Genomic DNA, 14,147 nt, shown 5'->3' with positions numbered 1-14,147 from the left:
ATTTGCGCACAGTGAGACGGACCACGCAGGCCCCAGAGGGCAAATCCAGTGATGGAGGGCTGACGGTGGTGGCACACTCACGTGCAGTGGGAAAAAAAACATGCGGGCCCCAGTGACGGTGGCAGCTGCAGCACCTGTGGCGTCGGCGGTGGGAGGCGGCAGACGGGACGCCATTGCTTCTCTTTGACCCTGCCCCCACATACAGAGTCACAACCCAGCGACTGAGTTGCCCTGCTCTGGTGAACACCTAGGGCTCTGATCCTCCTACCTAACAGGCATGAACAGCCCAAAAGATGGTGCAAGAAGAACTCAAAGTCCCAGAGCCTATAACTCTAAGCAACCAAGAGATTGCCAGCCTCTCAGAAGCACAGTTCAAGACACTGTTTATCAGGATGCTCACAGAACTGGTTGATTATAGTCACAAATTAGAGGAACATATGAAGGCTAAACTAATTGAAATGAAGGGAGATGCACAGGAAACCAATAGTGATGGAAAGGAAACTGGGACTCAAATCAATGGAATGGACCAGAAGGAAGAACGAAACATCCAACCACAAAAGAATGAAGAAATGAGAATTCAAAAAAATGAGGAGAGGCTTAGGAACCTCCAGGACATCTTTAAACGTTCCAACATCCAGATTATAGGGGTACCAGAAGGGGAAGAGGAACAACCATGAGTGGAACACTTATTTGAACAAATAATAAAGGAGAACTTCCCCACTCTGGCAAAGGAAATAGACTTCCAGGAAATCCAGGAAGCTCAGAGAGTCCCAAAGAAGTTGGACCCAAGAAGGAACACACTAAGGTACATCATAATTACATTAGCCAAGATGAAAATGAAGGAGAGAATCCTAGAAGCAGCAACGGATAAGGGGACAGTCACCTACAAAGGAGTACCCATTAGACTGTCAGCGGATTTCTCAGAAGAGACCTTACAGGCAAGAAGGGGCTGGAAAGAAGTATTCCAACTCATGAAATCCAAAGACCTACAGCCAAGATTGCTTTATCCAGCAAAGCTTTCCTTTAGAATGGAAGGACAGATAAAGTGCTTCTCAGATAAGGTCAAGTTCAAGGAGTTCATCATCACCAAGCCCTTATTATATGAAATGCTAAAGGGACTTATATAAGAAAAAGAAGATGAAAAATATGAACAGTGAAAGGACAGCAAACTCACAGTTACTAACAACCACACCTAAAACAAAAGCAAACTAAGAGGACAGCTAGATCAGGAGTGGAACCATAGAAATGAAGAACACATGGAGGGTTAGAAACAGGGGAGTGGGAGGAGGAGAAGGGGGAAGAAGGCACAGAAAACAGCATAGACAGTAGATAGAAAATAGATAGGGGGGAGGGGAAGAATAGTAGGGGAAATATAGAATCTAAAGAACTTGAGACACGTGGTTATAAACTAAGGGGGGGGAGAATGGTGGGGGAGGGAGTGTGCGGGTGGAGGGGAATGAAGGGGGGAATAGAACAACTGTAATGGTATAATCAATAATATATATATATATTTTAAAAAGCTAAACAACAAAAACAAACAAGCAAGGAAAATAAAAACAAAGACACTGAAATAGAGAACAGACGGACAGTGACAAGAGGGGAGAGGGAAGGGAATTTCAGGAAAAAACAAGGAGGATTTAGAGGAACTAGTATAAAGGACATATGGACAACAACTAACGGAGGTGGAAATGGGAGGGAGGTGGGGAGCACTGGCGGGGGGTAGGCTGGGATGGAAGTAAAAGACAGATAATTGAACTTGAACAATAATGAAATAAAAAATAAATAATAAACAGCAAAAAGGGAAAAAATTCATAACAATGAATACACTGTAAGGAGCCTCTTGGAAAACTTCAAGCATACCAACATTTGCATCAAGGGGACTGGTAGGAGGAAGAGGGAGAGAGTGAGAAATTAAAAACCTGTTTGAAAAAATGATAGAAAACTTTCCTAACTTGATGAAGGAAATAGAATTCCAGGAAGTGCAGGGGGTCATCAAAAAATGAACCAAAAGAGGCCCACACCAAGACATATCATAATTAAAATTAAAAAGTTTAAAGACAAAGAGAGAATCTTAAAAGCAGCAAGAGAAAAGCAGTTAGTTATCTACAAAGGGGCTCCCATAAGACTGTCAGCTAATTTATCAATAGAAACTTTGCAAGCCAGGAAAGATTGGCAAGAAATATTCAAAGTCATGAAAAGCAGGGACCTACAGCCAAGATTATTCTACCCAGCAAAGCTGTCGTTTAGAATTGAAGGGCAGATAAAGAGCTTCCCAGACAAGAAAAAGCTAAAGGAGCTCATCATCACTAAACCAGTATCACATGAAATGTTAGAGGGTTTTCTTTAAGGAGAGGAAGAAAAAATTAAAAATATGGACAATAAAATGACAATAAATACACGTTTCAACAAATGAATCTAAAAATAGTAAATGAACAAGCAAAACAGAAACAGACTCATAGACATAGAGAACATTTTGACAGTTCCCAGATGGAAAGGTAGTGGGAGAAAGATGAAAAAGGTGAAGGGATTAAGAAGTAGAAATTGGTTGTTACAGCATAGTCATGGGGATGTAAAGTACAGTTTAGAGAATATAGTCAATAATATACTAATAATTATACATAATATCAAATGGGTACTAGATTTATTGGGATGGTTACTTAGTAAATTATATAATGTCTAATCACTAGGGTGTTCACCTAAAACTAATATAATATTGTATGTCAACTGTAATTGAAAAATAAAAATAATTTAAATTAAAAAGGAAGAAAATAATTTCTCATTAGGGTAAGTTAAGAATTAATAAGAGGGTTTACTTTTAGCAGAGTGAGGCCTCTCTGCAGATGCTTGAATGGTTGAAGTCTCCTATCATTGGGCATCTTGTTTCTGCTAATTTTTCTTTTTTTCAGAAAGGCTTATCCTCATTCCTTGCCTATGCAGGAGATCTGTAGTAAAACCTCCACAACAGTAGCTCCCTTTTACTCTCCTCTTTTCCTCCTCACCCATGCATGGGTGATGTTCTGTTCTTGCCCTTATGTGGTCTACATTCATGACAAACAGCACTGTCTTGCCATCTTTGACTCTGGATCTTCTTCTTTTGAATAAACTGTAAAATTCTTCATTCATTGCCATTTCCTAATTCCCCATGATATCTGAAAGAGCATCTTTAGCTCTTCATATTAGGACCAGAATTCCACTTTGTTAATTAGTCATACCAGTTAACTGACATAGAAAGATTTCAGGCCAAAAATGTGGTTCTTGACCCTCTTTCAATTTGTTACTGAGCATACACACTATTTTTATAAAACTCAACTATTGTTCTCCTTAATACCTATCATAAATCAATAATACTTTCCTTAAGGATCTCATGACGTTGGCTTTACCATATCTTTTGTTATGGAACAATGTTCTATGTGGTGCTATTCTCTAATTGTTTCATTTCTATAAGTCTATTTGTGTATGGTCAGTTCCCTTAATTAGATTATAAACTTCTGTTTATGGCATTCTCAGAGCATTATAAGGTTAAGTCTTATATTTGTCTAGGTTACATAGGTAGTAATAGATGATTTCTGACCAATGCCCCTTCATTATACAAGTTAGCTTTAGGACCAACACATTTATTATTTCTCTAGTGAGAAATAATATTATTTGTTGGCACTGGGGCTGTCCCTTACAGAACCCACTGGTATAGGTCAGTGACCCATTATGGGTTCATATGCTTTACCAGCAGAGTCTGAATTTGGAAGACAGGTGGTTTCCAGTGTATCCTGGTCTCTATCTACTCAGAACCCCTATAGTTTGCTTTAAATAGCTCAATCAGTTGCCTTATGGACACTCAGTAATCATCTGAACCAAATGAAATGGAATGTGGCTTAGACCATTTCTCCAAATGGCACCTGAGGCAGATGAACCTCTTAGTAAGTTCTCAGAAAGGTGCTCTGCTAGTTATTGTCCTCAGCTGACACTCCAATTCAGTATAAGATTGGCAGAGGAGAAAGTGTTAATATTCCTCTATGATTCTAACTCCCCTCCTGCTAATGCCCCCAACAATCACACTGAGAGACGAGGCCATTATTGCCATGGACAGTGGCCAAGTGGTGCAACCAGAAGTAGAGCAATAGGGAGGTCCTAGACCTGGAAGCAGAGCTTTTAGATAAAATGATAGAAATTCTGCTCTTGGCATCAGTTGTTTGGCTGAATGCATGTGAAAATGCCCCCCGTCCCTGTATCAGGATGGAGGGACCTAGGAAGGAGTCAGGAGCACTCAGGAACACATCCCAAGACAAAATCAGGGGAGTCTTGGCTCTCCTGCCCCTCATCTATCACAAGACAGCTCCTCTGACAGTTTTTATTGTTAACTCAACATTCTCACTTCTTTGGGTTTGTTCACCAACAGACTCCAAGAGGGAGTGTGGTGATACTGAGGCAGTGATAGGAACATGAGTGGCTGTGTCCAACAGGGAAAACTGCACACTTCACCCCATGCTCTCTGGATTCTTCATCAATCAGTTCACGTATTTTTGCCTCATCTCTTCTGCTAGGTAATAAACAGTTTGAACACAGGACTATGACTTAATTTTTTTCTCATATTACCCACTGGGTTCCTAATGGAGCTCAGCATGTGTTCATTAGTTTAACTGTTTTTATGAAGTATGCCAAATCCCATAGGTTTAAATCGTAAGGAAAATAAGATCTGTACCTACCAGGGGTCGAAGGTCAGGATGTGAGAGGATGTAGCCATTGTTAGTATTCAAAAAGGCATATCCATGTACTCCGAGCTACAAAGACAAGGGTGGAGGGAAGTCAGAGTTGTTGTTTGTGTTGGAGAAATGAAGTTGAGGAGGGGTTGGGGCTGCAGGATGGTTAAAGACGGCAGTGCACAGCAGTGAGATTTCCAGATAGGAAATAACTGAGCCAGTGCTTCACTTCCAGCCATTCATTTTGAATTCCTTTCCTAATTCTACTGTTTATAGCGGCCATAATAATGTATATCATTACCTGACCTCTTTCCCACCATGTGTTTTAGGTGCTTTGTTGATAATCTCATTTGTTCCCAAAACAGAACTATAAGGCCTGGAGGAGTAGATTGAGAAACTGAGGCATCAGAAAGGGAAAGCACTTGACCAAGGCCACAGAGCAAGTCAGATCTGGTGATAACAAAGGGTCCCAGGTGTTCAAGCCACTGCTGCCAAGTTCAATGCCTGCATTTCTCTGGGGTTGGAGGCCCCATTCCAGCTCTAGGCTTAGCTGTGCTGTCTGCATAGAGGCTCCTAAGCCTGGTGGGGCAGCTCCTGGGGAGCCTGTGAGCACCACTCAGGGACCTGACACAGGCTCACCTTGTACCGGGGTGCCAGCTTCATCAGCTCTCTCAGGGCAATGTCAGAGCCCACTACACCTAGAAGAATGCCGTGAGACCGCTGGAAAGACAAAATGGGTCAGAGGGTGATCTGGCCTCCCTGAACACAGAGCCAGGCTGGACCTCAGCCTTGCTAGAGCCCCAGAGAGGAAGCCCCTTAGGTCATATGTGGTCCTTTCTCTGCAGTTAGATTTTAGGCTGAGCTCGCTGGAATAAAATCAAGAACCTAGCAGGGAGGCCCCAGGAGTAATCTCAACTGCTGGGAAAGGTTAACGTCTAACATTAATATTTAAGTTGCTGTATTCAAATGAAATACAAAGTTGAATGAAATATTCACCTTCATAGCAGAAGCTGAAGGATCAGAATCTCAGGATCCCTCACCTATGATCCGGAACAAACAATTCCTGACCAGATGGAAGATGGAAGGCTCTAGAAATTCCCTTGCCAGAGGTCTTTACAAACAAGTTACAGCCTTCCCAGACTGGTAGGTTAAGCGTGTGTGGTTTTGCAGAAGGCTGGCAGGGGACCCTATTAGTCCTATATCCCCAAAGCAGTGGTCCCCAAGCTGGCTGAGAAGAATCACTGGGGAGTTCTGGGAAGTCCAGATCAAACCCCAGCTCTCATCCTCCGCCCGCTCCCAACCAAGAGATTCTGACATAGCTAGTTGGGCACAAGGCCTTGAATCTGCATTTACAGCTCTCCTAATGTGGCTCTGATACCTGGCCAAGCCAAGAGCCATTGGTCTAAAAATGCCAGTGGGGGCCCCAAGTTCTAGTCCTTGCTGCAGCTTCTTGAGAGTGGCCACTCACTGTTTCATTCTTCTTGCTGAAGACTGGCATAGACACTGTGGTGAGGAGCGTCAGGCTCTGTGCATGTGAGGTAAAGAGCTGCCAGGAAGGAAAGAACAAAGGACAGAGGGCTCAGAATTCACAGTGCAGAGGACCCACAGTCACCAACATCAACTACTGTGTCACTTTCCAACAGGAGGGGGCAATCACAAATGAGGTTTCCCTTCTATGCAAAGGGGGAGCTGGCAGAAAGTCTGGAGGGGAGAGGCTAGGGAGACAGACCAGGCCAATGTCACTCAGCAAGGAAAGTTCTGAGCCAGGGCAAGTCTCCAAATCCCAGAGCCCCCAGCCTGGCTCCCAAGCACACTCACTAAGCCCTCTTGTCTTGGATGAGCATGAACCCATGAAATAGGCCCATCCCGGGCATGCCCAGAAACAAAGAGGTGAGCAAAGCAAGAGCTCTTCCAAAAATCTCTGCCTTAGACCCAAGATTGGCACAAACTATAGCCCAGACTAGCTAGAGGGAAAGGGACATTGATGCAGAGCCACTGGCACATGCAAGCACATGGTGAGGGGCCACAGTATGAGAGCCGGCCATGGTGTGGTTGTAGTAGCTTCCAGTCACCATCACCCCCTTCACACACAACACACACACACACACACACACACACACACACACACACACACACACGATGAGCCCACAGCCTATTCCTCACTCAGAATGCCTGGGCCACATCATTCCCAGCATCCAAGATGGCCTAACTCCTCATCTCATTGTGCTGGCTCCTCCAGTCCCCTTGGCAGAGGCTCCACATATGTTCCTGCTTTACCACAAAGATAGACCCTGAGAAGTAGTATGTGCAGGTGTGTCTGATAGGTCTGACTTTCCTCAGGATCAACTAAAGGAGCTTGCCCAGCCATGGAGGTCTACGGTAGACCTCAGAGAATGAAGAGCTTTTAACTGTCAGGTATCCTCCCCCTTCCTCATCAGATTTTTCAATTTAGAGTTTAGAGGTGAAGTTTTCTAAATGTGAATGGCTTCTGTTAACTAGAGTTTCACTACCCACTTGGAACAAGAGGTCCATAGGGATGATCAAGGGGACAGCAGGAAAGGGTCTGATCCCTGGTGACCAGGGAGCTCCTTATCAGCTCTGGGCCAGCAGCCTCTCTTACATGAAGGAAAAGCACACTTTTATTTAAGTCACTACTCCCAGGTCTCTCTTAATCCCAGTCTGATGCATCATCTTTGTGTAAATCATTGCTGCCTACAGGCAGGGGTTGGAAGGGGGTCACTTGATGAAGCTATAATCTTAAATTACTGGTCAGACTCCTTTTTTTAAAAAAAAAATAATGGGGTGGGGAAGAGGACAACGAAGGAGGTAAGAACAATGGGAAAGAGGGTGAACAAGTTTGGAGCAGAGGGGCTCTGTCCGCAAAGGGCCACCCTGGACAGGTCAACTCACAGGGTGTCTGGGCCTTCAGGGCAGCACTCAGGTGGTGGGTCTGCTGGTGGGGGACAGTGCTCACCCCCTTCACATTTCCCAAGGACGTAATTGTTTTCCCCATTCCTCACCCAGAAAGTCACCTCTTATGACCTGGGTCCCCTAACTCTGGAGTGGGGTCAGGGTCTCACCTTGCTGTCCATGTACGCTTCGGTCCAGATGATGTCATGGTCATGGTTGATGACCATGGGGCGGCTGAGCACATGCAGGTACTCCATCACATTCTCCTGAGTGTCAGCCAGTGTGGAGATCTGCGTGTAGTAGCCTGGAGGAGGGGATAGGCCATGTGGGTTGTAGAAGGCTGGATGCTCCACATGGAACCCCTCTGCAGGGCCCACTCTCTCTCCAGCTGCTGACATCTCATGGCTAGAGTACTGGGAACTGCTTTCTCCAAGGCTGTCCCTTTTCCAGGGGGCAGCCATGGACCAGTGGTGCTGATGGGAGTTTAAAGGCCCAACCTCTGCCTCAACTTAGGAGAACTGTGAGGGGCCCTTCCAGATCCAGAGCTGCCACAGAAGCTGCAGGGCCCCAAATGCAAGGGCCTTTGGGTCAGCCTCCCCCTTTCGCAATGCCGCTCTCCTTCCTTTATTACAAGGGGATCCCCTTTTGCATGCAACTCTGTCCCAGGGTCTATTTTCAGGGACAGGCTGTGAGAGGTGCTCTGCCACCTACCTTTGTTGTTGCATGCAATCCACTTCATGCGGTCTGCAAAAGTGACTTCTCTCCCAATAAGGTAAGTGAAAACTCGAACCTGTTCCACAAGACACAGACAGATTAAGCAGCCATAATTCCTGGCGGTAAGTAATGTTAACACAATTTATGTGAGTCTTTGATGTCTGTCAAGTGCTTTGCCCACTTTAGTTCCTCCATTCTCACTTCTTTGGATCAGAAAGGTCCCTGAGGCCCAGGCCATACTGGGACTGGCTAGAGCAGTTTTTGTGTCTCACCACAATACTCAGGTCTCTCCCCCTGAGCCCTCTTGCATGAGTCCTCTGTGCCTAGAGTTGCTACAATTTTGGAACACCAATCTGGGATATTTGAATTTACTATTGGGTTAGTGGGTAGACAATTTGAACTCAGGGCAGGCCTGCCTTTTCCTCCCCATGCCCTGACCCCTTCACCCCTCGCCTGCTACCAGGAGAGTAACCTTGCGGTCCGGCCAGTTGTATTCCTCAAACACAGGCTCATAGTCCTCTACAGCCCCGTCCGAGATCAGCATGATGGCCTGGTTGCAGAGGCTTCCTTGCCTGGCCTCTTGGAACTGTGCAGGGGAGGGGTGGCTCCATGACTACAGGCTAGGAGCTGCCCTCCCCACACCTCCAGGCTGTCCCCCACCCCTCCATTCTCCCTTGGCTTCCTCAAGGGCAGTACCTGCTTCAGGATCTGGAAGGCTTCCCTCAGGGCTTGGTCCACGACCCCTACCCCTTTAACCATCAGGTCATCCACCAGCTGTTTGAAATGCTATTGTAGGTGAAAAACCAGAGGCATGTCAATGGATCCAGTGGGCCAGGGACTTGATTTCAGAGGCTATTTGGAGCTAGTTGCCCAGAAGGATATTACCGTTGTACTCGCACATCAGATGTTCTCAAATGCCCCAAAGATAAGCTGAGAGTGTGAGTGGCTGGGCACAAATGTGTCCCTGCTACTGGAAAGAAATGCCGTGTGGATCCAACCAGAGCGAGTAGGCCAGCCTAGACCAATGCCCAGAATCCCAGGTCCCCAGCAGTCTCATCATCCACGCTCTTCCCCTAATGGTGTGGAGATGCCAGGGGCTCCAACTTAAAGCTGGAATTCAGAGGAAGCCACACTTAAATTCCCCAGACACAGAGGGAAGGATCTCTTCCTTGGCAAGGACTTGGAAAGTCCTTGGAAAGGGACTCAACAGAGAGGATTTGAATTTCTCCTCCTTCTGAGGAAGCTCCTCATGAAAATTGCTGCAGTGAAAAGGCCCAGTGGGAAGCAAAGGGGAAAACTGAGTGCTGTCTAGTCCACAGAGTAACAAACCAGTCCTGGAGAAGTGACATTTTCCCAGATGGGAGATATCTCTTTGCCTACTATTTGCTGTAATAGGCAGGCAGTGTAATCATGGGGGCAATTTCCTGAGTGTGTTTGTGTGGGTAACTGCAGATAGGCTTTGCCATTTTCCAAGTGCCATGGGAGTGGGGGAAAGGAGCTGCCAGGCAGCTGCATAGATGACTCCCACCATTCTAAGCAGAATAGGGGCTCCAAAGCATTAGGCACTCACCTGATGTGGATACTCACCTCACGATTGTCTCGATGGGCCTGAACAAGGATCCCTTTGAAACAAGGCTCGATGTAATGGATGTAGTCATTGTACTGCAGTTGCAGAGGGCAGAGGGGAGGGGGGAACAGACAGGGTCCATTTGGAAAGTCAGGGCCCAGTGATGAAGCTCAGACAACTCACCGGGTGGCCAGGAATGGGATCACCTAGGCATCTGTGTATATTATCTTGTGGAACCCTATGCTACAGGTAATTTTTCTGAATACAGAGGTGGGAGTACAGAGAATAGCAGGGCCTTCACTCTGAAAATTCTCCCTCAAGTCTTGGTTCATTTTCTCAGATGGCTGAGTCATGCCTGTCTCCTAGGGCACACAGAGAACTGCAGGTTACTGGGAGAATTCCACTGGTCTCTGCCGCCAAGACCAGACCAAGTGCCTTCCATGGGACTCCCAGAGCCCTCCAAGTGCAGGCCCCTCCCCAGTGCCTGGGTGCAGGGATTAGAAACTGTGCTCCTGCCCTGGCTGGTGTAGCTCAGTGGATTGAGTGCGAGCCTGCGAACCACACGATCGCGGTTCAATTCCCAGTCAGGGCACATGCCTGGGTTGCAGGCCAGTTCCCAGCAGGGGACTCATGAGAAGCAACCATACATTGATACTTCTCTCCTTCTCTCCTTCCCTTCCCCTCTAAAGATAAAATAAAAATAAAAATTAAAAATTAAAAAAAACCTGTGCTCCTTTTTCTCTTTGCTCTGTATTTATGAAGAGGGTCCTTTAGCTATTGACAGGCTGTGAGGGAGGTACATCTCCACTCTTGTGCGGGGGTGAGACCTGATCCTGTAGCAGTGCTGTCTCTGCTGCAGGTCAAGAACAGGGATGGGTTGGCAGCAGAGTTGGGGTGCGTGGGGTTCAGGAGTGATGTGGGTGGTTAAGTGATGCAGGCCTCAGGGAGCAGCTCAGGGATGAGGGGGCCATTCCCTTACCCCCAGGGTGGCCATTCTAAAGTTAGACCATTTTGCTTTGATATTTCTTTATGAGGTAAATAAATCCCACTAAAGATAATAATTTTCAGCCATGTGGCAGGCTAGTGGAGGAAAGTCTTGGATCAGATAGCCTTCAAAATGGTACCCCTGGTAGCTGTCAGCTCTGCCTCTGTGGAGGACTATGATGTCCCCCCTTCATGCCCCTCCTCTCTCATTGCATTTGAAAGCATTCTCCTAACTTGTCCCCTCTTCTTCCTGCTCTCTGTCCCAAACTTTACCTGTCTAGGGGCAAGCAGAGCTAGGAAGAGTTGCTGTGGAAGCAGGGCCAGGATTTGTTGGTCCTGTCTAGGTGTCCTACTACTTTCTCCTTTCTCCTGATGTGTCTGGATTTGGGATAAAGGGAGTGGGAGAACTGGGATTGTTGCAAAGCTGGAGCCCAGGGATCACTCATCCTACAGCAGAATGCAGAGACTGTTCAGAGATGGACACCGGTCAAGAGCACATGAATGGGATAAATCAGGTGTTTGCTCAAGGCCAGTGCTTCTTAATCTTTGTTACATCCCAGATTTATCTGAATTAATGAACTCTATGGACTCAGAAAAATGAACATACACATAATTTCAGAAACTCTATGGACCTCTTGCAGTCCATCCCTGGTCTGACCCTAGACTAGGAGCCCCAGGTACAGAGGAATTATTCTACAGCATGAAGCATTGTGTGTTTGTAGGTGCAGGTCATTCCAGTGCAGGCACCAGAAGTTTTTTAAAAACAAGGGAGAGCTAATCAAGAGTAGGAAGGCACATTTACCGCAATGATATTAACAAAGTCATTCTCTCCCAGTGTGTCCAAGATGGTGGAGATAGTGTGCTTGGCGATTGCCATCCGCAGCCCCTTCATGCTGCCACTTGTGTCCAGCACAATCACTATGTCCTTGGGAGAAGTAGCAGCTTGAATGTACCTTTGGCAGAAAGAAAGGGACAGGTCAATGACGGGAAGATCAGAGCCAGAGCAACCACCCAACCTAGTCTCATTATTTCTATTTGTATTCAGTTTAGGCAGGTGCCCCATTAATGCTGGGTTATATCATGTTCCATAACTGTTTAGCATAGTTCTAAGATCATTTGGGAACAACGGTTGGTCATGTGCCAATCTAATGGGCCTGTCAGGTGAGAGAAAGATCAAGTTCTGCTGGTAACCTTATCCTCCATATTTTGAACCAGTTGGATCCTGGAGGCATGGGCAGCAGAAAGGGAGACAACTGGGTTCCACCCTCAGATTCTGTTACAAATCTGCCTGAGGAGGGATGTGGAAGGAGAGGAGAGCCTAGCAGAGGGTGGATTTGGAGATAGCCCAGTGTCCTGGAGGGAGCTGAGGGGCAGAAAAGACAAATGTGATTGGTCGGGCAGCAAGGACAGCCATGACAAAAAGGAAGACAGCTTCTTCCTGCTCTTGTGTTGGGTTAAGGTTCTACACACCTGAGACCCTTGGACTGGGGGGCAGAGACTGGAGGAGAATGGTGCAAGACTCAAAGTGTATGAGATGAATGCCAGCACCAGAGACCTCCCCCCAGGAGCTCTTACCAGCCACGGTTCCGGCAGTCGAAGGTGATGACTCCATTCTTGTCAGGCCTCCATTTGATGCCTGGGGAAACAAAGGCTGCTTCTTTCACTGCCTCAGTGAGTCTGGCCCAGAGCCCCTGGAATGCTATGACCCCCAGGGAAGGCCAGCCATGGACCTGCACAGCAGGGTCTAGAGCACCCTGTAAAGGGAGGCAACAGGCAAGGGTGAGGCCGGCTTGATGGAGGGACACTCGCCATCCACACTTCTCAGATTCAGAGTTGGGGTTACTTTTACAGTAGGACTCCTATATGCTGTGCCCAAGACTCATTTGTGAACTGAGCTTCACATTCAATTGTGGAAGGGGAAGCTTCAGGAAGGCATAACTTTTAACATCCCTTACCATCTGGCAAAAGCATAGACAGAGTGTTGAGAGACCCAGGTGCTCTGACTCCTAGCCCACCTGCCTCCAGTCAGGTTGTCTGTTAGTGCTCACAATCCCTCTTGTTAGCTGACTGGGAGAAATGATTGGGCTGCAAGACTATAAACTCCTTATAGTACACACACACCTTGTTTTATTGCCCTTGCTTTATGACATTTCAAAGGTGTTGCATTGTTTACAACCTGAAGGCAAGGCCCTTCATCAGCAAAAAGATTAGGACTTGCTCTATTGAGAAACTCATTGTGGTGGTCTGGAACTGAACCCGCAGTATCTCCAAGGTCTGCCTATACCTGGCACGGTGTCTGACATAGCACTGAGAAGACCTGGTGATCATTGAATATTTGTCATATGAACAAAACAACAAATACATGAGTATAAAAGATCTTGCCTTGACCCATTAGCAGAGTGCTGGGGCAGATTTTGTTTTATTCATCTAATTAAACATTGGGATAAATGTGCACAAAGCACAGGTATCATTGACATGCTCCATGATAGCACTCCTATTTAAAAATAGTGATTGGGAAGAGTGGGTTCACAATAAGATATTAAAAATAATAGGTACAATTATATTATGCTGTGTTTGGGCTAGAAAAACAAAACAAAACTGTGGCCATATCATGAATGTCTAGAAGCTCTAAGGAATCTTCCTGTTCCACAGCAATTAGACTTCAGATGAGATATACACCTTGAGGCATTGCTGGTCTGTCAAAGGGAGGAGAAATTTGCAAGAATCAGATCATACTACCAAAACCAAACAACTGGAGGCAGAGTTCCAAAGGGGAGGGGCAGGGGCCAGAAGAATGAGGAGGCACAGGCTGGCAGGGGAAGCAGGTCAGAGCCATGGGCAGAGCTGTGTCGGGGGAGCCTGAGTAGCAAGGCTCTGCCATCAACCTGCAGCAGCTGGTGAGCAGTGGAGTTTCCTAAGGCCACATTCCCATGGGAGCATGATTGTGGGGAATTTGACCCTTTAACAATAACAAGACACAGAAAGTGAGTCTGAGGTTCTGGGCTCTGAACCAGAACCTTGAAAGAGGGCTTTGGTGGTTCTGGTTGGGGGTCCCCTTGGCTCCAACAAGAAATATTGGGTGCCCTCACTCCCCAACAAGTGACCCTCTTGAAGGGGAGCTTTTCCAAATCAGGCCTGTAGGGTTCCCACAGATTATAAACAGCATGGTCTTACAAACAGAAATTACCAATACACTGGAAACAGGCCCCTATGAGTGAGAGGCAGCAGCAGCAGCAAGAACCACCACATATATCCTTCTAAGGATTACAGGTATTAGA

At 46.5% G+C, this 14,147-nt stretch overlaps 1 protein-coding gene across 4 annotated transcripts in view; it reads right to left on the bottom strand.

Annotated features, from left to right (window-relative positions):
* Window positions 1–14,147, bottom strand: part of CACNA2D4 (calcium voltage-gated channel auxiliary subunit alpha2delta 4) — a 127,874-nt gene that overhangs the window by 92,228 nt on the left and 21,499 nt on the right. For 3 of the 4 annotated variants that reach the window (XM_037064783.1, XM_037064782.1, XM_037064785.1), the window contains 10 exons: window positions 12,445–12,505; window positions 11,672–11,822; window positions 9,906–9,980; window positions 9,015–9,104; window positions 8,791–8,904; window positions 8,316–8,394; window positions 7,775–7,908; window positions 6,163–6,240; window positions 5,334–5,414; window positions 4,701–4,775 (listed from right to left, as the gene is read on the bottom strand). In XM_037064783.1, the coding sequence (XP_036920678.1) occupies window positions 4,701–4,775; window positions 5,334–5,414; window positions 6,163–6,240; window positions 7,775–7,908; window positions 8,316–8,394; window positions 8,791–8,904; window positions 9,015–9,104; window positions 9,906–9,980; window positions 11,672–11,822; window positions 12,445–12,505 (938 nt within the window). The remainder of the gene's footprint in view (window positions 1–4,700; window positions 4,776–5,333; window positions 5,415–6,162; window positions 6,241–7,774; window positions 7,909–8,315; window positions 8,395–8,790; window positions 8,905–9,014; window positions 9,105–9,905; window positions 9,981–11,671; window positions 11,823–12,444; window positions 12,506–14,147) is intronic. The other variant, XM_037064784.1, reaches the window with a different exon arrangement.

Source organism: Sturnira hondurensis, unplaced genomic scaffold, assembly GCF_014824575.4.
Source record: "Sturnira hondurensis isolate 20B ecotype Veracruz unplaced genomic scaffold, ASM1482457v3 Scaffold0015509, whole genome shotgun sequence".
Lineage (NCBI taxonomy): Eukaryota > Metazoa > Chordata > Mammalia > Chiroptera > Phyllostomidae > Sturnira > Sturnira hondurensis.
This window is presented reverse-complemented; position numbering and strand designations above follow the sequence as displayed.